The sequence below is a fragment of the Coptis chinensis genome, chromosome 9 (genome assembly GCF_015680905.1).
Source record: "Coptis chinensis isolate HL-2020 chromosome 9, ASM1568090v1, whole genome shotgun sequence".
Taxonomy (NCBI): Eukaryota; Viridiplantae; Streptophyta; class Magnoliopsida; order Ranunculales; family Ranunculaceae; genus Coptis; species Coptis chinensis.
The window spans coordinates 82,418,239-82,445,280 of record NC_141464.1 but is presented as its reverse complement, the minus strand read 5'-3'; the positions used below and the strand labels follow the sequence as shown (position 1 = coordinate 82,445,280).

General features: G+C 43.1%; 1 protein-coding gene, 1 long non-coding RNA gene and 1 pseudogene across 3 annotated transcripts; 1 reads left to right on the top strand and 2 right to left on the bottom strand.

The window, feature by feature from the left end:
* Positions 1-1,019: 1,019 nt before the first annotated feature.
* LOC147478743 (uncharacterized) lies at positions 1,020-2,498 on the bottom strand (annotated as a pseudogene). The gene has a single exon (XR_015207677.1). The product of XR_015207677.1 is annotated as an uncharacterized LOC147478743 (transcript).
* Positions 2,499-5,975: 3,477 nt separating this feature from the next.
* On the top strand, positions 5,976-22,893 carry LOC147478742 (uncharacterized). The gene is made up of 2 exons (XR_015207890.1): positions 5,976-6,097; positions 19,324-22,893. It is a non-coding gene; the product is annotated as an uncharacterized LOC147478742 (long non-coding RNA).
* Positions 22,894-23,624: 731 nt separating this feature from the next.
* Positions 23,625-25,783, bottom strand: LOC147478741 (Reticulon family protein). Its single transcript, XM_086584888.1, has 6 exons — positions 25,641-25,783; positions 25,346-25,551; positions 25,080-25,260; positions 24,860-25,001; positions 24,590-24,659; positions 23,625-23,942 (listed from the first exon to the last, which is right to left on the bottom strand). Exons 2-6 carry the CDS (start codon positions 25,533-25,535, stop codon positions 23,773-23,775), a joined length of 753 nt encoding a protein of 250 aa, XP_086441014.1. The 5' UTR covers positions 25,536-25,551; positions 25,641-25,783; the 3' UTR covers positions 23,625-23,772.
* Between the last annotated feature and the right edge of the window lie 1,259 nt (positions 25,784-27,042).

The window sequence follows — 27,042 nt, the reverse complement described above, 5'->3', positions numbered from 1 at the left end:
CTCTATACTCCAAGAGTCCAGAGTGGCCTGGAGACCAGATTAAAAGAAGGTAAATAAGTAAATTGGCAAAGATTATCCACCAGCCACTCAGTATTTAGGGAATCCATGAGTTAACTTAGCTATAGCACATGGTGCAGCATCTTATGGCAGGTATTCTCAAGCAGGTGGGTGGAAACTGACAAACAAAGTAAAGTTGTTGTAAATTTACTCCAAGTACATAATCTTGCTTATCTCTGATGAAGCCACTCCTTTCATCCCCTTGGCATCACTTTCCAAATATGCTTGACCTATCGTCCTATCTATCCAATTTCCCAATACTCAATGCCTGGACAGTCTGGTATGGAAAGTACTTGGAAATGTGGTTACAAAATTCTCTGCCTCGGGAAGAAAAAAAATCCAGTCCTCCAAGTATCCAGTACATCACATGTCACAACTCTTTTTCTCCACAGCTTATAGATATGCTACAATCCATTACCATTTTTGGTAACTGCACGTTTTGAATTCTTCAAAATAACCAAAACTAAAACACAATTTTCATTTCTCGTAACAACCTCGCGTGTAATTTCTGTTTTACAGACTACTCACTAGTGGGTGCATAAGCCAACTGAACTTCAATATGTACAACAGTACAAGCTCGGTTAATCAATAAGTTTTAGTTAGTGTGCCTGATCCCCCGTCAAGCCAATGGCACAAGAAGAGCCCATACAACATTTGTCTACTCGGGCCAATCTAGCTTAGTATGTCCATGAATCATGATCCTTCTCTTTTTTTTCACGTTCAGATTTCTATATTCACCTAAAAAAAATCTGAATTCTGCTCATAGTTTGGTTAGTTAATTACTGTGAGATAGTACCCCCAGCAATTAAGAGCAATTTTTGGTGTAGTACTTGAATCATTGAATGAGAATCGGGACCAATATGGAGTCAAGTGAAATTGAAATTGAGTTGCTAGGGAAATGCCAAGTATCAAACCATAAGCAGAGAAGTAAATGCAAATAGCAGTAGCAGAGTAGCAGCAACTAAACAAAACTCTGGGGTATGCATTTCTTGTCATTTCCAAAATCCTTACTAGTCAAAATAGAAGAAAAATTACATGACAAAATAAAAGTTAATCCAATAAAAGAGAAAAACCTATTGCCCCAACAACATTAGCAGAATTAAGCCCAACCCCGCAAAAATATATACACAGTACATCTTATCTCTTCATTTTTTGATCTCTAAAAGTTAACACCACTAATACTTAACAAACACAACACCAGTAAACTAGAATTCTTAAATTGTTACCAAGATCAAGAACTAGGCTTTTGTTTGCTAACTTGACCACTGCGCATTTTATCTGATAAATCTGCACTAGTTCCTCCACCACCACCTTTTTTATGGGAAGGGAAAAGTTGCCCCAACCCAAACTTGGACGAACCACGAAGTGAACCAACAGGAACATTCAAGTTCAAAACAGGAGTAACACTAACATTAGCAGAATAAGATCTCCTCTCCATTCCTTTATACTTAATTCTTGGTCCACCATTAAAAGTACTTGGACTACTTGAACTTCTTTCCAAACTTTGAAACACTACTTTCCCAGATGAATTCATTCTTGGACTATCCATTGATACTCCCATTGCACTTGCTGATGCAGAAATTGTAGACGTAGTAGTAGTAGTAGTAGCAGTAGTACTGTTATTACAGTTGTTTGAATCTTGAGCTCTACGCGCTAGTCTGACCTTTGGTGGATGATTATGCTGTCGTTTAACACTGGGGCGTGATTTCTGTGAATCTAAAGAAACTCTAGGCAATTCAACGCGATCAGAATCTGTTTCTTCTAACAAAGGAAGGCCTAATGATGGGTCAGATTTTGGGTTTCTATATCTAAAATGTTTCAAAGATTGATTCTTTGATGATGTTTTCGATACGGATTCAAGTTTTGAGCTTTGTTGTTGTAACTTCTTTAATCCTAATAACTCTCTCCATCCACTAGCACACCTAGGTGCTTTTGGAGAGAACAGGTATGGATCCCCCATACCGGTTAAAATCTTCGATTTCTCATATGAAATCGAAGATTTTAACCATGTTCTTCATCATAAGATGAAGAACTAACTACATTCAAACGATTTGAAATCGTTTGAATGTTTAACAACGGCATGAGTTTCCCATCGGAAAATAACTCATCTGCTGGTAACATTTTCACAGAATCTTCGAGTTGGAACTCGAAATCTTCAGAAGATTTGTTTTCTGCTCCATCAATCTTTGAAGAGGATCTCGGATTGAACCAATCATGTGATGGGGAATCAAAGAAATTTCCAAGACTAGTGTTGTTAACGCAAGCTGAAGCCATTTTTTTGTTTTGAGATCATTCACTGGTGAGAGAGAGAGAGAAAAAAATCACTATTTAGGACAGAGAAGAAAAGAGGCTTATGCTAGGCTGGGGGGTAGGGTTTGGTAATGTAGGACTGCGTGGGGAGTGAGGAAATGGAGGCGTTTTGTTCGGTGAGAGAGTAGATCATGTGAGCTGTGGGACTATATAGTTTATATAATTTTTTAACAGCCTTTTTTTGTATATTTGGAAATTATATTAAATATATGAAAAGATTTCATAATCTGATTTTGTTGGTGGAAAAGGAAGAAATATCTTAGATTCTATATTGTTACAAATTTGAAAATTATACCAAAATTATATTTCGGTTTTCATAAATGCATCACTTATTTTACCAAAGGCTATCTATACCCAAAACAAAACCAAACGGATCTTAAGACTTAATGAGCACCACTTAAGATTTTTATGTTTTTATCTTACGTTTTATTGAATCAATATATTTTTAATGTTGACAAAATCAATATTTTAATCATTTTCTATAAAATTGAACAAGTGGGTATATTCAAATGCGCGATTGAATAATTTTAGTAAAAGTTTTACTTTGATTTCAACTATAATAATGTGGAGAAAATATTATAGATTTGATTCACTTATATGTTTTCATGTTTTTCTCCAAACTTTGATAAATTTTATAATTCAATCAACATATATATATATATATATATATATATATATATATATATATATATATATAGTCAATGAGTATCCTCAATTAAAAATAAATTTTATAAATATTTTTTGTTTAATTTTGAATATTAAAAAATTTTGTAAAAAAATAATTGTGTTTTTATTAATAAATAAATTGTCTTTAAAAAATTATTCTTTTTTAGTCCTAATTCTATAAACCGTTTTGTTTTGTTGTTAGTGGATGGTGTCTTTGGTAAAATCAATAGTGTCTATATGAAAACCCTTATATTTAGTCTCAAACTCTTCAATAAAGTGTGTTGAAGTGTAACTTGTGTTAGTTTATAAAGACTTGTTGTCATTTAAAATAACTACTACATAAAATCAAAGTCATAGGGAAACACAATTCAGTGATGTCATTATTTACATAATTTTTATCACGTAATTTTTATCAGTGATGTCAAAATGCACCACGCCATTACGCTTTCAAAGTTCGAATCTCTCCGCGATATCTAGTGCTTGAGGTTCATGTCCTGCCTTGTACTGCCGAAAAATAGTGTCATTTTGGCAGAAGAGCATGAACAATTGAAAAAAAAAACACTTATGGTATTTAATATTACCAAGATAAAAAATAAAAATAAAAAATAAAGTAAAATAGAAACAAACAAATATTGAAAGACAAATATTAATAACAAATAAACAGTACGGCATTTGTACATTTGGGTCTTGGGAGGATTGGAAAATAGGAACATGATGGGGTTGTTAACACTGTAATCTAACGTGTAAGGGATAGGAGCACAGGGAGAGTGCCTAAATTCAGGGGGGGCCCAACATATGATGATCCGTATGTACTTAACAGAATGGAGCCTACCACTTGATTTGACTTGATACGACATTTTTATAGAAAAAAAGTAAGCAGATACGACACTCATATAGTTGGTCCCACTATGTTATCTCCACGTGGCATCTCTAAATGAAGCCCAGTTTACTTCCTCCAAACTTTACTGCCATAATACAGCTGCACTTTTGGACCCAGCCGAATAACTATCTGAAAAAATAAATTTGTTTGTTGACTCATCTTTTCACCCTCTTGTTATTACTTTCAACAATACAACCTGGACTAGTTAGGTAAAAATTGCAGTGGGCCTATAAAGCCCAATCCATTGGGTTTTCTCCTCAGATACAAGTTGTTAGTGCATCTCTAATGAGGGGTGTAAAATTACACCTCCACATAGATGCTATTTAGATGCTATTAGGATTTTACTATTCCAATTGTAAATTATTGTAGAGTCTATAAATATTCACTCTTTATTGTTTCCAATGGAAAAGTGTAAAAAAGTTCAATTTTAAACTCGAACGTCTCTCTTTAAATTAAAGTGGGACGTCACTTCCGAGTTTACAAATTTTAAATTGTGACTTTAGAAATAGATAGGGACGACACTCCAAGTGACGTCCGAATTTGTTTTTACTCAGACGTCTGATTAAGTGTCGCCGGGACTTTTTATTAACTGATAGCGAGAGGAGAAATTCCCTACACAAAGGTGAAAATGGTTAGTAGGTCATGAAGAAAAGTTCAGAGTACACTCTCCGTTCCAAAGTTACATTTAAGACATGTGTGTATACCACAGTGTTGTATTGTTCCATTTGTGTCAAGAAAAATGTAGGATTCATCAAGTTCTGAAGCTATACATTTAATAAAATTTGCCTTAAACTCTATGATTTCTCAAAAAAGAGGAAAAATTAAACTAGATAATAAAACTCTCTACATAAAATTTATAAACCTCAACCATCTATTTTTGTCTATTTTTCTCCAATTAAATGTAGTCCTACAGGCTACAGTCCTATCATTCGTGCATTCCACTCGATTTGAACTTTCGAACTAATCAGAACAATAAGCCCAAGCCCAAGCCCATTACAAAACCCAGTTCAAATCCACGCAAAACATCAGCTAAACTTGGCGCGAAACATTCCTTGGCGCCTTAATTGCCCACCACATTTTCAAATTCTTCTCAATCACCATGGTCATTTCACTAAAACCAGCAAAGTTCTATGGAAGTAGTTTACCAAGGCCACAAATCTACATAGACATTAAATTTATTCTAGACCCATTGGTAGATTGGGCTAAAGAGTTTTATTGGTCAATGGGTGTGTGTGCAAGTAGTTGTAGGCTAAATTTTTTGAATAAGTTCCAGCAGAACCTGAATCAATGATAACCGATAAGCGATAACTAACTAAGCTAATGATCTTGACATCAAGAAATGAATTTGATTCATTCTCTCTTATGTGCATGCACTATTAACTACACTTCAAAACAAGTAAAGTAATTTTTTTAGTACTTAACTGTGCATGTCTGTATATATGATTGTTTTGTGCTACAAAGCTTCACCCATGGAGTAATAAGAGAATGAACTTACTCACTGAAGGGGAAGATATGATTGCTGACACCAATTATAAGAGAAACAAGAGTTGTCCTAGTATTACAGATTCAGAAACCTCAACTGTCTTTGAAAGTCCCATTGCCATCAAATCAAATGTCCACCAAAACTTCACAGTTTCTGTTCCTAATCTCATGAAAAAACTAGATTGTGAGATTTACGGGAGTGTTACCAAAGATATTGAAGAACTTTGCGCACGGAGGAATGAAATGCTTCAGACACTTTCTGAACGCTGTAAAAAGGTTTCGGAATCTGTGGATGAGGAAACCAGTCGCTTGGCATCTAAAGATAGTTATGATTTGCACTTTTGGGGATATTCAGTTGGACTACATGTTTTGTTGTGTCAATTCTTGGTAGTGACAAGAAGAATGAATTAAGTATTGCATTAAGCATTAAGCATTAAGCATTACTACAATTTCTAACACTCCTTCAACCCTTCACTAGAAAGTTGCATTAAGCATTACTACAATTCTCAACAGCCCATTGTTGTTTCCACTTCAAAGGTAAGTCTGAAAGTATAAATATTCTCTCACAACATTATTTTTACTGGGTTTTTGACAAGTTTCTTACATTTTTCTGTAGGAAGGGAATGAGGGATCAATGGTGAAAGAAGGAGCTTTCAGTCTAACTCCAGAGTAGAAGGAAGTTTGATCAAGTCAGCCCTACTGGTATGTTTCATAAGGCTGATATGATCGAATTATAGAGGTTAATATGCTGAATCATTTATTTTTTGGAACAAATGTGAACCCCCATGTTGAAAAACTTAATAACGTTACATAATAAGTTGACTTAAGTTGAGTTTTTAAGATGATGATATATGATGGGATGGGTTTTTGAGTATAGAGTAAGAGATTGTTGTGCAAGACCCATTTTTGTTTCTCTAGCAAAAGAGAAGGCTCTGTTACATGTTTGTTGAGATAACAAGCAGGTTATCTAGAGTCTAGACTATATCGTCTCACCAACTCGATTTCGTGTGTGGGTGTGTTCGTATGCGTGTGTGTGCAAGTAGCTGTGGGCTAAAAATTTTTGAATAATTTGTAGCAGAACCTGAATCAATGATAACTGAGCAAATGATCATGACTTCAAGAAATGAATTTGATTCATACTGTCTTATGTGCATGTACGGCTAATTGCTAACCACACTTAAAAATAAGAAAGTAATTTTCTTAGTACTTATATGTGCATGTCTGTAATTCTGTATATGATTGTTTTGTGTCACAGAGCTTCATCCATGGAGTAATAAGAGATTGAAATTACTAAGTGAGATATGTGTAAAGGTGCGATGTGATATTCCCTTACACACAGTCTTTAGGGGACTGATATGGATGGATGGGTGAGACCGAGTTGGCTTTTTGGTTTTAAGCGCCCACGTGATCTTACTCGGTTTCGGGTCGAGTAGAATCAGTCCGCGTAGTTCATAGGAGTGGTATTTATAGAGATTGAAAGTGTATCCTCACCCTCCACGCGTGTAAAGGATGTCACCAACGTGGGGTGTGGATCATGGGAGCACGGAGAAATATCTACATAGGTCTGCTTTGTGATGATGAGGAGTGGTGATGCGGTGAGTAGCTTGGCTGGCCGTGACCGATGATCGACAGATTAGGATGAGTGCAAAGTACACCTTTGGTCATGATTGCTTATGGATAGGGGTCGTGGTCATCCTTTGGGCGAAGTTCGCATGATGTTCGCGACCGTCCGTGGCGCGATGTTGGCTAATGGATGCGACACGGGACCATAGGTCGGTGCATTAGTTCCACCATGTTAAGCGTCTTTGGATAGAGAATATCACTCCCCTACACAGCCCCCTCTCAGTAGGTTGTGGTAACGACCTGCTGAGAGAGAACGGTGGCACGCGCAGCGTACTGTGTGATATTTGGGAAGCGGCCACGATCGATGTAGAAGAAACGGTGGTGTTAACCGCGGCGCTAGTTAGTATGATCGCAGGACGACGCGGTGCAAAGACGTGGAGGATCCGAAAGCAAATTCTGCAGAGAAGAAAACGGCCCGTTTTTGGGAAAAAAGACAAAGACGATTACTTTGGAAGTCGCGGGATGGCTAGGGCTAGGGTGTAATCATAATGCCTTTGAAACCGGAGGCGGTTGTTCAAAAATCCTACTTGGCGTGGACCGAGACTTCATTTTGTCGCCGGTTGGTAGAGAGAACTTCATTAGCGATCAATCTTCGGGTTAGTGCTCGCCATTTTGAACCCGTTTCCCTTTGTTTGGTGCTGCTTCCGCGGCTAGAGTTGTTAGGGTACTGTTAGATACTAGTAGCTAGATTTGATAAGTTTAGAGGAGAAAGATGTCGGATTCGATGACACTTTCGTTGAACGAGATCCGTGGAAGTTTCCCTTGGTTGGGAGGATGAGGAGGAGACGGATGAAGATCGGTTGGTATGCGGGGTGAGGGTGATGAGGTGCGGAGTGAGGAAGGCGATGCTCGATGCATTCGTGGTTGCCGACGTTAGCACTTCGTGACGCGTGAGAGGTCGCCTTCGAGCGAAGCCGCCAATTGGGTGGATAAGCACGCTTTGAGGGCGTTTCCACATCCGAGGAAAAGATATGGTATAACCAGACGGTCCGGAGATCCACGAGCCCGATCAAGCGCATTGGTGTTTAGCGATAGGTACGCCCCCAGCGCCCGCGGGGTGATCGTCATGAGGGCAGGTGAGGGCGATATATGACGATACCATTTTCGAAGTTGGTTTGTCAATTTTGAACCATTCGCGGCAAAGCGCGTCGCGATTCGTTGGTAACACGCGGGCGGTTGTTGAAGGTGTTCGACTGTTGAATGCCAGCCGTGAATATCGGATCGAAGTCGCCGATATTATTGAGCACTTCACCTTGAAGCGATCTAGGGCATTTAACTTTAGCTTGCAAACCCGAAAGCTACTCTGTCACCGCTCGGATGGAGTGAGTAACGAAGTCTTGGGATAAAAGACCGTTCCGTTAGTGGGTAACTATTTTGGGCGAGTGGGTTCGGTGTTGACAAGAAAACGCGTGTGATTTCGACCGGTGGGTACCAAGACGTTTTCTTAGGTTTTATCGTCGATAACGATTGATCCTGTATTGATCTAATATTCGTTATGTTGTCTTTTGTATCTGATAACCGCCCCGCATTGTGAGACTAACCGAAAGCGTGATCGAGAGCTTCGCTAGGTTGATTTCGGGGACGAAAATTGCGGGTTGCCGAGGTCGCCGAATTCTTTAAGGAGCGTGGAGGGCCCGCTGCGTCGGAAGAGAGGGAAGCTCGAGAAAAGTAGGGCTCGGGTAAGGGGCGTCCAAAAGCACGTGTTATGGAGAAGCGTGATCTGATCCGTGACGAGAGAGGATAGAAACCGGGGTCGATCGGGGTGAAGCGACCCTTCTGGGTCTTTGGGGCCTCCGGTCCGGGTCGGGATGGGTCGGGAGGATGCTCGATTCGGCGTGGAGGACGCACCCTCCGACGCTCGAGTACCGACCGCTAAGATCGAGGGAGGGTGGCCCGTACGCATTGGGTGGTGAGGTGCGCGAATGGGTGGGAACTCGAACCCGAGGTCGAGGCCGATGCCCGACTTCAGCGTTCGGGTTGAGGACGGCCCGGAGGTTGTCCCGGAGGTCATCCGACCGAGGTGGTTAGGGATGGCGCAGCAAGATGAAGCGGGAAGGTTGGCTCTCGAGATACCGGTGGGGGCCGTCCGTGATCGGGCAAAGGACGAAATGGAGCGCTTGACGATGTATGTGGAAGAAGTAACTGGGAAGAAGCGCTATGTGAAGAGGTCGGACTGCAGCTACAAGTCCGCACCCATAGCCGCTTGCTTGTTGGAAGGGATGACGCTTGATGGTGATAGGAAGGACCTTGACTCCAAGGAACTAGAGTCGAATCTGAGAGCGGTGGATAAGGCGATTTGCCTGGTAAGTGGTAGTGTTATTACTGATTGTGTTATCCCTTATTGTACACTATTGCTTATCGTTTGTTTGTGGTACTATGTGCGAGCTGCTGCAGATGGTTGCCGGGTATCAGAAACTGAAGACAACTGCCTTGTTTGTTGAGATGGAGAAGTCGGAGGTTGAGTCCTTGAGGCTCGAGATCTCCGATCTCCGAGCGATATCTCAATCGGAGAAGGTGGAGCTGGATCTGTTGAAAGGCTTATTTGGATTCTGTTACGCTCTCTCGGAGAGGACGTCGGTGTGAACGAGGCGGGCGGGCCGGTACATGAGGTCGATGAGTCGAAGAAGAAGATCGTTGTTGCTAATACGCCACGACGTTGTAAAGCTACCGCAATGGAGGCGGGGCGCGCCTATCTTGCCATCCGTCTTTGAAATAGAAGAACCGAGGCGCAGGTATGGCGACTGCAGAGGAGCCAGCTCGAGGACCTGTCATAGATCCTGCTGGTTCGCGGTCGTTCTTGCTCCTGTTGGTGAGGTGGTTGCGGATCAACCTCCCGTCGTTGGCGGTCTGGGTGGGACGTTAACTGAAGCAGTAGTCGCGTCTCTGGTGATCCGAGCTGTTCCCAAGTGTTGGACGTCCCTCTTGTGGAAGGCTTCGATGGTGTTATTTGAGAGGTCGTTGTCTGGTTTTTGTGTTTGTAAGCGGCCTCTCGCCTAAAACAATAGAGCTGTTTTCAGGGGTTACACGGGTTCGTCTTTCCTTTGTCTGTCTTTATGATAATCGATGTTTTAGTTCATGGATTTCGGTAGACAGGTAGACCCAATGACTTTTATCCGGGCGACCGGTATCGGATCGGTGGTCTTCGGTTGCTAAACCGTTTTATATTAACGCTTATGTTGTTATCCGTTGTTTTTTCTTCCTCGCATCTTGTATATACTGTTTGATTTGTATGCCCTTGGGTTGGCCGACTTGTGTCGATCTTTGAACTGTTTTTTGCGTGTAGGCGGTGTTAGCGTCCTCTACTTACTCGATATTGGTACGATCGAGCGTCCCCGCGGAGCAATGGTCACTTCCATGATCGTGCTTGGCACGCGTGTCCGGATATGAACGGTTTGGCGAAATATGAAATGATGGTTGCCGGATTGGATTGGCGTTTGGCGTCTCGATGCCTTAATGAGTCGCCCGGGGAAGAGACGTTTCTTTTGCATAAATAGAACCCGTTCGGAGGAAGCGATGGCATTTGGACTTCATTCTTTGCTTTGCCTTTTGGGCGTGCTTGCTTTTGTTGGTCATCTTCTCAAGGTATGGTTGTTCTTCGTTCTTCCGATTGTAAAGGTGTTATCTCTCCCTCATTGCCTCGTTTTTGTTCTTTTTTTGCTTTAGCTTTTCTTATGGCTCGTTACTCTACTTTTGGTGTGGGAGAAGGCAGCCTTCACGAGAAAGCTCTACCGATGGAGGAAATGAAGTTCCATCCGATTGCACGATGACCGTGGCAAGAGGAAGGTGGTGGCATCGGGTCGAAAAAGCTAAACGGCCCCGGAGGTCGCGGGCCCTCTTGGAGGTGTGGTGATCGTCGCCCCATCGGGAGGATACGCGTGACTGGCTGCCGAACGGATGGACGACACTGGGGTCGGGGCGACGTCGCTAGTGGGAGTTAGCTTACTGGCGTTGGGGGACAAGTTCTTCTACGTCGGGAGGTCGGGAAGAAGCGTCTTTGTAAAAGCGTTGATTTGCAGCTTTCCACTCTGCGCTATAGCGACGAAGTCTTCGAGGAGGGGTATTCTTTGGGGGCCGGGGACAAAGGCGAGGTCGAGGACGAACGACATGGATACTCTTGGGGACCATGGACATGGCGAAATGTTCGCGAAAGTACTGGTTGTTTGCTAATTTCTCGGTTGTCCTCGTGATTGACTTTCATCGTGCTTCCGTGACTTGTAGTTTTTGGTCGGCTATGACAAAAGTGAAGAGGGTTGTCAACGTTCGAGCATCGATATCGATGCCCGAAGTGGGAAATGGATGTCCGCGAGCCGCCGGGTAGCCGATAAGAGAATTTTTTGGAGACTATGTCGGCTAGATGTCGTGGCCGTTGCCGATGAGAATGCGAAACTTGTCGCTGCCTATGGCGATCTCGCAAGTGGAGATCGCGGAAGTCACCGAAAGTACGCCGGGCAATGCCGGAAGGGTTGCCCATAAAGGCTCGGGACGCTTACTCAGAGTGAGTACGCCAAGCCGGACGAAATATTGTCGGTGAAGAAGCGGATGGTGCTCAAGAGGCCGATATCGTGTTGTTCATGAGTCGCCGGACATGTTCCTCAACCAAAGATCATTCTCGAGGATAAACATGTGGTCGCTTCTCGATCCGATTCGCTCTCTTGGTGAGGGTATGTTTTTGTTTTGTTTGATCTAACCGTGGCGTTTTTGCCCCTATGAGGGTTAAACATTAGAGCTGCATTTTCGGGCTTGCCCGAACAGTTCGCTTCTATTGATTTGGAGAACTGGTTTCCACGAAAGTGGCAGTTCGTTCCCTTTGGTATTTGTAACTTGGTAACCGACTGGATTTTACGGGTAGACCAGTCGGTTCTCGAGATGATTTCACCGGGTCCGATATGTGCTTCTTTTTTGGTGAACGCTTTGATTACCGCCGATATGTTTTTGGTCTGATTTGTTCATGGCTTTGATCCTGTGTATGAACTTTGCTTCTGAAATGTAATCTTGTTACATGTTACGCTGTTATGATAATGCATATGAACACGCTATGTAAGTGTTTGATCTTTTAGGACGAGAAGGGGCTTTGCCCCTGCGGGCTCGTAGGTTATGGTGCTCAATGAGAGTGCTCTTCGTTAGTTAACCCCAAGAGTATCGGTCCTTGTCTAGTGAGGATGAAAGAGGCTATGAGCCTGTAAGCTCTCAAGATCGTCCTGTTCGGATGAGGGTTTGCTTTAATCGCTGAGGGTGTAATGCTCCTCAGAGCGTTCTCGCTTAGTTGATTCGAAAAGTGTATGCCCCCAACTTAGCGAGACTTGGAGAGGCGTTGAGCCTGTAAGCTCCTCGGGGCGCCTTTGCGCCAGATGAGCGTGTTTAGCCCCCGGGGCGTTACGCTCTCGAGAGCGTTCTCGCTTAGTTGATCCTAGAAGTATAGGTCCTCAACTTAGCGAGACTTCGGAGAGGCGTTGAGCCCGTAAGCTCCCCGGGAGCGCCCCGCTATGGATGAGCGTGTTTAGCCCCCGAGGGCGTTCGCTCTGAAGCGTTCCGCTCGCTTAGTTGATCCTAGAAGTATAGGTCCTCAACTTAGCGAAACTCGGAGAGGCGTTTAGCCTGTAAGCTCCTGAGAGCGTCCTGCGCGTATGAGCGTGTTTAGCCCCCTCGTTTTTCCTCGCGTTCACCTTTAGTTGATCCTAGAAGTATAGGTCCTCAACTTAGCGAGACTCGGAAAGGCGTTTAGCCTGTAAGCTCCTGAGAGCGTCCTGCGCGTATGAGCGCGTGTTTAGGTATGGAGCTTGCTCTGTGGGAGGTGTGGTTTGGAGATGTGAGTAGGTCCGCCATTTATGATACCATCTTGAGTTTCTTTCATTTGAACTTTGTTGTGCCGGGGAACAGGAATTACAATGCGTACTACACCTATTGGTAAAATTGCTTTAGCAAGTATGTGTTCCATGGTCGTGGCAGCATCCTTCCTTCTTGGGTTTTAATCCAATACGCGCCGTTGCCAACGACGCGTTCCACGATGTAAGGGCCTTCCCATGTTGGTGCTAGCTTAGCCTCGTCTTGAGTTTTCTTCAATACGAGATCCCCCGGTTGGAAAGATCGTGGAAGTACTCGTTTGTTGTAAGATCTTTTGAGGACCTGTTGGTAGGCTGCCACTCGGACGGCTGCTAGGTCGCGCCGTTCCTCGAGGAGGTCGATCTCTCGAAGCTAGAACCGAAGTCATTAAAGGCCCTGTTTCGACAAGTTCAGATCGGGTTGTCGTGATTGTCATTTCGGTGGGTATGGCGAACTTCGTGCCATAGCATAGGAGAATGGTGACTCGGCCGGTGCTTGAGCGAATTGTCAGTGCGATGAGCCCCAGTATGTTCTCGGTGATTGATGGGGCCACCGGCTTTTGTTCTTTTCAATTTTCTTTTCAAATTCTCCGAATGGCCTTATTGCTGGCCTCTGCTTGTCCATTGCTTTGAGCGTACTGTGGTGTAGAGAATGCATGAACGATCTTCCATTTGGCCAGAAACTCTTTGATTGTTTTGCCCTTGAACTGGGAGCCATTATCCATCACCAGTGTATGTGGTAGGCCGAACCGGGTGATGATTTGAGTCCAAATGAAATTTCTGACATGTGATTCTTTGACGTGTGCTAACGGAATTGCTTCAACCCACTTTGTGAAGTAGTTCCGCGGCGCGAAGGGACGAAGCGAAGCCGGTGCTTTTTCGAGGGATGAATGGTCCCATAATGTCCATGCCCCACATGTGGAACGGCCAAGGACTCGCGATGTTAATCGGTTGAAGCCGGTTGTATGATGTTTGGACCAAATGTTTGGCATTTGACACATTTGAGGACGACGCTTTAGCATCGATCGCATAATCTGAGGCCCGGTAAATACAGGAGATCGCTTTGTGAAAGCGAGCGACCTCCGCATGGTTGCCGATTCTCCTCGCGGAATTTCAGCAAAAAAATTAGCCGGCCTTTGCTCGACCGATACACCTCGGATGAGGTCCCCTCGCTGGGTTGGCGAAATAATCTGTCATTCACCATACAATAGCTACGCGTTTGGTGTAGAACCTTCTTGGCTTTGGCGCGCTCCTCCGGGAGTGTGCCGCATCGATGATATCTTGTATAATAGGTTGCATCCATGATTGATTTCGTCGATCTTGAGAGTGGGAGCGGGTCGCTAATTGCGGGCGTGGTTCGCTTGGTAGGTCGGGTCGATCGACCACGCCGATAAGTAGTTGTCGAGGGACCGCGGTTCGATTGTCCGAGTGGCTAAATGGCACGCAAGCTATCTGCGTGGCGGTTCGCCACGCAAAAAAATGGTGTATCGTCGCCCGCTAAATGCGGAAGCAAATTGTTAACAACTTGAAGGTATTTGGAGAGGTTACCCATTTGGTAGTGTACTCTTTTTGCAACTGGCGAACGACCGTTGAAGTCACTAAAGATTTGGATCTCCTTTACTCCGAATTTGGATCGCCGCGCATTCCCATTATTAGTGCCTTAAGACTTCTGCTTCATTGTTGGGCGTTCATAAGTCTATCTGAACCTTTTTCTACCATAGCTCCCTCGGGGAGACTAAAACGATTCCCATACCATCGCCTCCGGGGTTCTTTGGAACCATCGACGATAGAGAGACCGTGTATGCATGTTATGCTTTCTTGGGTGCGACCGACGATTTCGCCTCCCAATTAGGGTCGTCGAACGGGAAAATCGACTAGGAAATCTGCCACGACACGGCCCTTTTGTGATATCTTGGCGGGACGAAGTCGATGTGGTGTTCGCCCAGCTCTTCGGCCCATAATGCCATCCTTGTAGTCTTGTTTTCTTTGTGCAGAATCCTCTTCAAAGGAAGATCGCTAAGCACCTTGATTGGATGAGCCTGGAAATACGGTCGGAATTTCCTTGCCGAGTATAACAAAGCAAGGGCGGCTCTTTCTATGTAAAGAGTAGTTCTTCCTCTACCGGAGTGAGTGTCTTGCTTGTGAAGTAGATCGGCTTTTCGAATTGTGTTCGTCCTTGAATAGGACCGAACTGATGGCGAAATCGGATACCGCCAGGTAGAGCCCCAGAGTTTCTCCGTCGGTTGGTTTGGCGAGGACGGGAGGAGTTGTGAGGTACTCCTTAAGGGTGGCGAATGCTTGGTGGCATTGATCGTTCCATGAGAATTGCTCGCCTTTCTTTAGTATCTGTAGGAACGGTCGGCATTTGTCTGATGCTCTAGATATGAATCGGTTGAGTCAAAATGACCATTCCCCGACAACTTTTGTATCTGTTTCTTTGTTTGGGGGTCGGGCATGTCGATGAACGCCCGAATTTGGTCTGGATTTGCTTCGATGCCTCGTTGCGAGACCTGATATCCGAGAAATTTTCCGGAGGACGCACCAAAAAGACACTTCTCTGGGTTCAACTTCATTCCGGTTCGTCGTAGTCTGGAGAACGCTTGCTCGAGGTGAGTGAGGTGGTCGGCTGCTTTTTTGCTTTTGACCACCATATCGTCAATGTAGACCTCCATGGTATCGCCTAACATGTCCTGGAACATGTTAGTTACTAGCCGCTGATAGGTCGCTCCTGCGTTCTTTAGTCCGAACGGGAGAACGTTGTAGCAATAAATTCCTTGTTCGGTGATGAACGATGTCTTCTCTTGATCTTCTTCAGCTAATGGTATCTGATTGTACCCGCTATATGCGTCCATGAATGATAGCAGCTCGTGCCCACAAGTCTGGTCGACTAGTTGGTCGATTCTTGGTAGGGGGAAGCTGTCTTTCGGAGTTTCCTGATTGACGTTGGTGAAGTCGACGCATAAACGGACTGTGCCATTCTTTTTCGGGACTGCCACTATGTTGGCGACCCACTCTGGGTAGTCGACCTTCCGGATGAAACCTACTTGTTTGAGCTTGTCCACCTCGTCGTTGATCGCTTTTTGAAAGCGTAAGGACAATCTTCGAGGACGCTGTCGAACTGGTTTGGCACCATGGTTGATGTTTAAACGATGGCATGCAACACTAGGGTCTATACCGGGCACATCGATATCGACCACCAGCCGAACACATCTTTATTCATGGATAGAAAATTTACAAGTTGAGCCTTAAGTGTGGGGTCGAGGTTGGCTCCCACATAGACGAGTTTAGGGTCGTCTTCGGTTCCGAGGTTCACTTGCTGTTTGTCTTGAGTCGGTTTCGCTCGTATGCGTTCGGCTCTCACGGAGGGTTGTTCTTTGCCGCCTGTCTTTGGTGTCTTTGGTCGTGGAGTGGCCGGTGGAGTAGCTGGGGAACTGGGACGTCCTCTGTGGTTATTGGTCGAAATGACCCATTTGTTAGGCGTGACAACAAATCGATAGTTCCCTGCCATCCTTCTGGTTGGAGGGTAGGCGGTGGTGGTATCACGAGACTCTGCTTGTTCGTGATGCTCTTCAATGGGGCGACCTCTATTATTTGAACTGTTGGTTCGCCCTTGCTCCGGTAGTTAATGAGATCGGGCGGTGAGTGGAGACTCTTCTTTGGAGCCCCCTATTCGCTTTTGTTGCGCTAGCTCTCACCTCAGCCACTAAATCTTTGGCCATTGTATAGTTGGTAGGTTCGTTGCTGACGGAGATGGGAGGTTGCATGGTCTTGGTGGGGCGTGAATGATCGGTTACAATGATGGGCCGAGCTGGGTTGCTTCGAAGTTCCATCATTCCCCTTGGGCCGGGAAAACGGATGACCTGATGCAGTGTGGATGGTACGGCCTGCATCTGATGTATCCAACGTCGTCCTAGAATGGCGTTGTAGGACGACTTGGTATCTAGGACGCTGAAGCGCGTGTTGAAGCTGACTTTGTCTTCCCGGGATCCCACTGAGACTGGGAGGATGATATCTCCGATTGGATCGGCTCTGGAACCGTTGAATCCGAAGAGGGGTGCGATGGGGTCTATGAAGACCGACTTTGGTAAGTTCATCTCTTGGATCGTGTGGTAGAACAAAATATCGCAAGAGCTGCCCGGGTCGATCAAAACTCGCTTGACGGTCCAGTCACTGATTTTGACGTGGACCACGAGTGCATCGTTATGCGGGAGGCAGACCTTGTTGAGGTCGACCTCGGAGAAGGTGATATCTCCTGTTCTTCGCCCTGAACTGCGTGGCGCGGCTGCAGCTTGTGAAGAGAAATTGTATACTTCATGGAGGGCGCCTACGCGTCTTCTTTTTTCCCGTGAGCTTGAGACGGAATCATCTTGGAGAGTGATCATGTGTATGGTTCTGTCGTGCTCGCGACCTCTTGACGGCTGACGGCGATCTTGATGGATTCGTTCTCTGGAGCGTCCTCTGCTGTGAGGGCGACTTTGAGACCTCGAGCGCCCGGGTGGGGACGCCAGATCCCGCGAGCCATGAGTTTGTGGCGGTCGCCGTCGTATATTAGTGTATCTTGCTTGATATGCCCGAAACCGATCAGTCTTGCAAGTAATGCTTAAGCCCCGCCAGACGTCGGTCTCGCGCGGCAATTGGCGCCGTGAAAAGCGCAGTAGGGGCTGGTCCGGGCGACGTTGGCTGCCTTATCTCTGGTCGGTAGAATGCAGCACGCTTGATCTTTTCTAGTATGTAACTAGGAGATCTAGTGAGCACGGCGAATTCCCGATCATTTCTTGGTTTGGGTCTGGACGGTTGCCCTTGTTGTCGGGGTCGCTTCTAGAGGATGATGCTACCGTGAAAACGCTGCTTCTTCTTCTTCTCGTTTCTGTTTTAGCAAAGCTTCTTGCAGCTTGATGTATTTGTCCACTCGAGCGTACAGCTCGGCCAACGTTTCGGGTTGGTCTTTCAAGAGCGACCTGGTTAGGTCGGTGTTCGGGTGCGGCGGTTGTGAAAGCCACCGCGCAAATGATTCCTTGAGGCCGCTTTCCATGTCCAAGAGTTCGCTTTTGAACCGCTTAAGAAGGAGTTGTAGGTTTCCTCCCCGCCTGAGTGAGTTGGAAGAGTGAATTGAGATCACCCTTCTTTAAGGTTATTGTAGGTATGCGTCGGGCTTTAAGCAAGTCGGTAAAGTCGCTGAAGCTTCTTATGGAGTCCGGCTCAAGGGAGAAAACCAATCGAGTGGGCCGCCCTTTAGGCTTCTTTGGAAAGAGCACGATCGGAGATGGTCGAACTCTGGCGCTATTTGTAAAGTCGCGAGGCTTTGAGCATATCGTGCTATATGTTCAGTTTGGGCATGTCGCGTAATCGTCATATAGTGGGAACCGTGGTTGGACAAAGTCCGGAGGGAGACCTTGTGGAGTACTTCGCAAAGAAATGGAGATGCGCGATAGGTTTTCAACATTTTCTCGCACTATCATGGTGGAATCCTTCTTGACCCGCATTCTTGTCGAGCTTTTGGTTTAGCTCGGTGATCGCTTGACCGACGCGTTGATGGCCGTCGTCTGCCTCGTGCCGACTAGTGGGCTTTGTGTATCTACTTGTGTGCACGTAATGTGACGTTTTCTTGCCTGAGTTGGGCAATTTGTTCGTTCATTGTTCCTAGCTGGCCGGCCAGAGTGTTGAATTGAGTTTCGAGGCTTACCATGCTTCGTGGGCTTGAGAATCTGTTTGGTTTGGTTTTTTGTTACTGATTAGTGTGAAAGTGGTTTGGTTTCTCAAGTAATCGAGACCACAGACGGCGCCAATGTAAAGGTGCGATGTGATATTCCCTTACACACAGTCTTTAGGGGACTGATATGGATGGATGGGTGAGACCGAGTTCGGCTTTTGGAGCGAACTGCCTACGTATCTTACTCTGGTTCTCGGGGTCAGAGTAGAATCAGGTCTGGCGTAGTTCATAGGAGTGGTATTTATAGAGATTGAAAGTGTATCCTCACCCTCCACGTGTAAAGGATGTCACCAACGTGGGGTGTGGATCATGGGAGCACGTGAGAAATATCTACATAGGTCTGCTGTGATGATGAGGAGTGGCAGTCTGTGTGAGTAGCTTGCGGCCGTGACCAGTGACTGACAGTTAGGATGAGTGCAAGTACACCTTTGGTCATGATTGCTTATGGATAGGGGGTCTGTGTCACTGCCTGGCGTAGTTCGCATGATGTTGCGATCTGTCCTGTGGCGCGATGTTGGCTAATGGATGCGACCTGGGACCATAGGTCGGTGCATTAGTTCCACCATGTTAAGCGCGTGCTGGATAGAGAATATCACTCCCCTACAATATGCATGCTGACACAAATTATAAGAGAGACAAGAGTCGTCCTAGTTTTACAGATTCAGAAGCCTTAACTGTCTTTGAAAGCCCTATTGCCATAAAATCAAATGTCCACCAAAATTTCAAAGCGGCCAAGTCTGACTCATTTTCTGTTCCTAATCTGATGAAAAAACTAGATTGTGAGATTTATACTGAAGAACTCTGCGCACGGAGGAATGAAATGCTTCAGACACTTTCCAAATGCCGTAGTAAGGTTTTGGAGTCTGTGGATGGGGAAACCAGTCACTTGGCATCTAAAGATAGTTATGATTTGGACGGTGACTGTTTTAGTAGTAATCTTCAGGCAGTAGAATATTGCGAGGCTTCTTTGCATTACCAGGTGGATGTCTTAAGCGTGCCTTTCAATATTGTGGATTCAAATTTACTGCCTAAAGGTACTGTTGGAAGTCGAGTTATATATTTATGTCCTCAATATAGTAAGGTAAATGGTGATAGCAATCACGTTACTGAATCTGCTGGGCTTTTGGGAGCTGACAATTTGTTTTCCGAGGTATGACTTGCTGGAGGTCACTGCTTGGAAGATGAAGAGCGGAAAATTGAAGCTGAAGGTGTGCATGTTGCATTTGTTCGAGTGAACAATATAGAAAACAAGCACTGTGTGAGGATGCTTTGAAGCCTGAAACTTCCAGTACAAGGGAACAAACAGCTGCCGGTTACACCATGGCACCAGAGAAAGGAGATAAATTTTCTGTTACTGATTTAGTCTGTGCTAAGGTGAAGAGTCATCCTTGGTGGCCTGAACAGATCATTGATTCTTCAGATGCATCAGAACAGGCATTGAAGTGTAAAAAGAGAGACCGTTTTTTGGTTGCTTACTTTGGGGATCCAACTTTTTCATGGCTTGAAGCATCATCATTGAGTCACTTTCTTACACATTTCTCCCATATGGAGAAGCAAAGAAATTCTGAAGCCTTTTGTGCTGCTGTTAATTGTGCTTTGGATGAGCTGCGTAGAAGAGCAGAACTAGGGATGGTCTGCTCCTGCACGCCAAAAGAAGCTTATGCAAAGTTCAAATCTCAGGTTATTAACAATGATTGAATCCGTGACGAGGCAAGGATAAGAGATCGTCTAGACAACACGCAAAGTGTGATATCTTTTTGCCTGATAAACTTCTCGAGAATATCAAAGAGTTAGCCTCAAACCCTCCCTTGTGGTGGAGCTAATAGAGTGGAATTTCAGATTGCTGGCTTTCAATCGTTGTAAGTGTTATCGACAGCCTGAGTTCAATCTCCACGGAGGGTTGTTTAAGGAAGATGTCAACAATTTTCTATCAGGAGACCGAAATCATTCACATAAAATGATTTGTTATGAAGCTCCACTTTATCTGTTGGGATTTGTTCTCAGATGTTCAGCCTACTGATTATCATTACTCGGAAGATGACAAGCGAAAAATTGGAGTTGAAGTTGTTCAAGTGAATAATTTACAAAAACAAGTTGTATATGCAGATGCCTTGAACCCTGAAACTAACTGTGGAAGAGCGCATGCAGCCACTTATGCCATTGCACCGGGGCAAAGAGCTGAGTTTTCTGTTTCTGATTTAGTCTGGGCTAAATTGAAGTGGTATCCTTGGTGGCCAGGACAGATAATTGATTGTTCGGATGCATCAGAACAGGCATTGAAGTGTAAAAAGCAGGAGAGCTTTTTGGTAGCTTACTTTGGGGAACCAACCTTTTCATGGATTGAACCATCATCATTGTATCACTTTCGAGCACATTTCTCCCATATGGAGAAGCAAAGAAACTCAGACGCCTTCCATACTGCTGTTAATTATGCTTGGGACGAGGTTTGTAGAAGAACAGAACTGGGGATGGTCTGCTCCTGTTTGCCGAACTAAGCCTATGCGCAGTTAAGTATCCGGTTCTTGAGATGAGGGTCGGTCTGGACAACTCTCGAAATGCAAGCTTTTGTCTGTCCGTCTCAGGAGCATTGGAATGATTCGCATCTTTGGACTCTGATAAACTTCTAGAGAATGTCAAAGCATTAGCTTTAAATCAGGGGTAGTGGAACTGATAGAGTGGAACTTAAAAATGCACAGGCTCAACTCTTGGCTTTCTACCTCCGCATTGATCTAAACATGTTTATATGCATGTCTATCAAACTTACTGGTTATATAACTACCATTGTTCTGTTAATCTGTTATCATGTCTGATCTAAGCATTGCACCTACATACGTATACACGATAAGAATTTAGCAATTTAATTTCTAATAGTATAAAAAAATCCTCAAATTGTAATATCTGTTTGCTTCTATTTATGTTTTTCGAATCACTATTTGTAGTTTCATCTTAGAAAGGGTAGTGTGCTGCATCGCCCCCAATGGAACTAGAAAGAAGAGCTGATGGTGAAAGGACATGCTTCAGACATCAAATAAGCACCAATAGTCGATAGTGTAGTACAAAACCGAATACCGACTATAGGAACTATAGTTGGAAGCAGGACGCATTTGAGTCGTAAAAGGCAAATAGCTCTCTCTCTGGTGGAATTCAAGAGCTTCAATTCCAAAGGCCAATAGACATTGTCAAAACATCAATGAAGATCCCAAGATCGTCCTCAAAAACCTTCATCCTCCTAACATTAACCCTAATACTCCCCTTATCTCTTGCCATCCTTGTCCACTCCCTTTACTTTGAATCTCTCCTGAACCTCGAAATGATCCAAACCGAACCTTATCTGTGGGCAAAGTTCTTCTCGACTCATTTCTTCTAGAGTGTCATCCTCTTTATCTTCTCCCTCTTGTCCACTGGCGCGGTAGCCTTCACTTTTGCCTCCATCTACACTTCCAAACCCATCTCTTTCAACTCCGATCCTCTCCGCCATTCCTCGTGTCTTCAAACGCCTCTTCATCACCTTCCTCTTCGCCTCCTTCTTGATGCTTACATATAACGTGTTCTTCCTTATTTGCTCGGTGGGTTTCATCATGCTCGTCGAGACGTCGACGCAGATGACACAATGGGCTTAATGTTCACCTTTATTAACCTCTATGTTGTCTTTGATATACATGTCTATGTCACAACGATGTGGCACCTTGCCAGTGTTGTTTCGGTGTTTGAACCAGTTTATGGGTTGGCTGCAATGAAGAGAAGTAATAAGCTGTTGAAGGGAAACACGAAAGTGGCTATGACACTTGTGATTTCATACCTTTTAATATGTATGGCAATTGGGATTGTTTTCAGGTCAGCTGTTATTCAAGGTGGGAAAGATCATGGAGTTCTCTTTAGGCTTTTGGTGGGTGCATTATTGATTGTTGTTGTGGTGATTGTCAATTTCATTGGCTTGTTGGTGCAGTGTGTCATGTACTGCGTCTGTAGAGGGTATCATCGTAAAAATATCAATAAGGTTACTCTGCATGACCACCTTGGCAGTTATCTTGGAGAGTATGTCCCTCTTGCAAGCAGCGTCGAATGGGAAATGTGAATGGATATGTAAATTCATTTCCCTGGCTAATACTTTATTATAGACATTATAAGTAGTTCGTTGTAGGTTTGTATTAGAATGTAGCATTGTGTAACTTCTTAAGAGTTGAGATGTTAAAAAAGAAAAAAATATTTTAGAAGGGAGTTTGTAATTGCATAGTTGCGGTGGTACGCTCTATGTTTCACATGATTTACAGTCTCGGGGTTATGTTTTGGGTGATTCTTGGCACAATGATGATGCAGTTTCTCTCGTTTTGAAAGTGAAGTTGCAGTAACAATTAAACCAGTATGCACTACATCCCAAGGATACTGTATAAACTTCTTATGATTTCTTTTCTCTGTTTAGTTTTGTCTAAGTAGGTACTGGTGTGGTACTGTGGGAACTCATGAGTTAGTAGTAATAGTAGTAGAAATGTTCAGGTAAGCCTTGGTCGTACACTAAATTATGAATGAAAGAGTCTTTGCTGAGTTTGGATCAGAGGATCAGTTTCCAAGGTATAACCAAATAACCAATTAGGAGGCTAGGAATTTCCTAGTAATAATTCCAGTTCTTTGATACAATCACATCAAGATTGTATCAGGTTGCAATTCCTGTATCTTACTGAAGGATAATTTAGCACCGGCACCCAGACACGGTACTAGACAGTAGTTGGGACTAAGAATTCCTAAAACATTTGCGTCGACACATCTTCGAAATTACTATCACATTGCATAGCCAAGACGCCGTATCTTCCAGAAACAATACCTTAATTAAAGAAAGCAAAAAATTTAAAGTGGGGCCTCGATTCATAGTAATTTTTCCTACCCATTCAAAGACCAGGAAACCTCGCACTTAGAGGACTTAGATGCCTTTATTTGAAGTTGGACCCGTCTGTATACAACTATTTTATGACGATCATATGAAAAACCAAACAAAATGCTTGGGATCCGAATATTTGAGATTTCATCTTACAGATAAACATGCACGGTGCACAAATTAATGAATTGCTAAGAAGAGAATTCATAGTCTTGTAATCTATCCATTAAACGAAACAACCAAAACATGAGTTGGTGATATCTGCAGCATGAGACTCCTGATATCAAATATACAAGAATGCCTTCATGTCCTATTGACTTTACTGAACAAATAGCACTGCAATATGTAACTGAATCTATTCAAACTTTTTTCCCTTAAAGCTCCCCTTGGGAATTCTGCTTAGTACTTTTGAATCAATCTTCCCGTACTGGTGCTGAAGCTGATCCAGAATTTTATAAACAAAGCTGTCAATTTGGTCTTCATACCTCTCATACAACACTGGCAGAGTATGGGCACCAATGAATCCTAGAACAAACAAAACAGGATATTCAACATTAACGTATGATTCTAACGAGACAATCCTAAGATAATCGTGGTCTAAAAGTAGTAAAACACATTGACTAAGCATGTGATCATAACCCATCGAAGTTTTTTGAGTGATTTCTTTGACTGACTAGCTTATACTAAGGATATCGGTTATCATTCCAAGGGCTCAATTTAGGAATAGGACATAGGTCACCTACATTATGTAACTCAACCTCACTTATATTGTTCATAGTTCGTAACTAAGACCGTGCTTTCTAGAAAGCAAATAATACCACATACATGCAATATGTCGACCAAGTATGGTAGATAACTAGATATACGTATTTAGTAGATTCTATTCCTTTATTGCTAAGATCCCCACCTACATCATCACAAAAATGACAAGGAAAATACACAGTTTGCAGCCACTAACACGGTTCACAAACTTTGATAGGATTCCACCTCCATCATTCCATAATTTTGGAGTAGAGCCTTATTAAGTGGCAAAAAGAGCAACGGAAACACTAGTCTCCAACACAAGCCACCCATGACTACTCTACCAACCAGAGCTTAGGGTAACCAACACAGACATAATTTCTCCAATTAAAACAGGAAAAAAATTGTGAGGGGGGAAGTAGTTCTCTCACCAATATACAGGACAGTCAGGAAATTGCACCAGCTTCCAATCACAGCAGCAATCCACAAGCTCAATACGACCTGAATGGATTTCACGGTAAAAGTTTATATGCAACACACAGGGGGATTACGAAGTGAAACTAGAAACTATGGCCTCCATAGCACCAAAAACAAAATCAGTTTTTACGCTTCAGGATTTTTCTACAAAATTAAAGTGGTTTCCTATCACACAAATTGAACTCAATTATACATGCCACCATAAACTCAATATCAAAACATACCATGAGAAATTGCTTTAAGTTTCCACCACATGCCACGTTCTGCAGATAACCCAAGAAGCGATTAACCTCAGCACCAATTGAGACACCTATATTGGCAAATAACTCCTCTGGCAAACGAACGCGAGGTACTTTTGATGGGGTCCTGTTTCAACAAAAATGTATATCTGTATAAGCACTGGACTTTTCATAATGGAAATGTAAAAATCATACATTTACTTGCCTGTTTACTAATCCTGATGCATTTGACCAAGCGAATTGAGCAAGCATACCAATAAGCAATGCAAAGAACACCATAGTCAAGAGATGGTAATTAAGCCATTCAAATATCACCCAGATAGCAGTAGCACCAGTCAAAACACTTGCAGATATCTTTTTATTCCTCCATAACAAAACATCAGCAGCTACAAACAAGTTCAAAGAAACCAAATTTAAACACATAACAAAAAGAAATTATTATTATAAACTATAAGTAGTCAATAATCTTACACTTTCCACCACCCAACACATTGTGAACTGGCTTCTGACGACCAAAGAGCCTATTTATCTGATCAGAAACTGAAGCTGACTTATCTTCTTCAAAAAAAGACATGTTCTTTGGCTTCGGGGCATTATGTTGTTCAGTAAAAGTGTCCATTATGTTGTTCAGTAGATTCTCGGCTGTAATCTTCTCAGGCATTTTTTATATCTTCAATCTAGTCCATTTTTACAAATTAAAAAAAATTATCAAAACTACTAATAAAATGAATCAAACTAAAGAACAAATAAAAGATTAGAAACTAACCAAGTGTAGAAAAACGTTTGGAATGGAAATTATAGAATAAGAAGAAGAAGAAGAGATTGTTATGGTGTTTGGGGAAGAGTAGAGGAGAGAAACAATAATAATAATGGGCTGCATATAGAACCATGACTTATGGGGTCCACTCCACCATCTTATCTGACTCTATTAATTAATACCTCATTAATTAAAGAGATAATATATATCAGGTGGATACTGGACTATTATTATTTTCCTTAGTGTCATGTAAGAGCAAGTCCAATCGAAAACTATATGGACTACTAAAGACGACTACAAAAATGTTATTCCAATGGGACTGCTAATAGCAAGTTCAATGGGGGATCATTTTAATGAGACTGTTAAAAGGGTCTTAAATTTGGAATGAGTAAAAAATCCAGCCAAAATTAAAATATTCGCTAGCAGCTGCTATAATAAGTTCGGGAGACGGATGATATAGTTTTTGCCGTCCGTGTGTTAAATTTTGACAGATGGCAGAAAATATACTGTCCGTCCAAAAAAAATTCAAAAAATAATAAACGTACGGTAAACACTATGTCGTCCGTATCATTTCACACTTCAAAATAACAAACGTGATTGGATTAGTTTTTTTTTATTTTGGGGAGTCAAATTTGGCTGGACAAGCTAAAAAGCCTATGTGACACTTTTAACAATCCAATTTAGCAACTCTCTATTGGACTTGCTCTAAAAGGGTCTTAAATTTGAAAGAAGTTAAAAACTCAGTTAAAGTTAAGACCTTCGCTAGCAGCTGCCATAATAATTTTGGGAGACGGACTGCATAGTTTTTGTCGTCCGTGTGTTAAATTTCAACAGACGACAGAAATTGTGGCGTCTGTTCAAAAAAAAAATCAACTTAAGTTACAAAATAATGGACGAACGACATAAACTAAACTATGTCGTCCGTAACTATGTCGTCCGTATCATTTAACACTTCAAAACAGAAAGCGCAATTGGATTGGTTTTGTTATTTTGGGGTGCTAAATTTGGCTGAGCAAGCTAAAATACCCTATGTGGCACCTTTTAACAGCCCTTTATTGGACTTGCTCTAACCGGTCACGGATTTGCAACAAATAATTTAGGTTTTATAATGGGTCCTATTACTGCCGGACCCCAATTTGTGTTGGGCAGACTCCCACAAAAAAAAACAATTATAACAAATATGTTATTGGTTTCAAAAAATCTAAAAAAAAACAATTATTATAAATATGTCATTGGTCCCCAAAAAATTGAATTCGAAACCCCAAACTTAAACGACCCGGCCAGGTCGTTTCGATTAAGTCCCAAACGACTTGGCCACACCGTTTGGGACTTAGTCCAAACGACCCGGCCACACCGGTCAAGAGCCCAAAAAATAGAATTTTGAATTTTTTTTCAAAGTTCAAATCTCAAA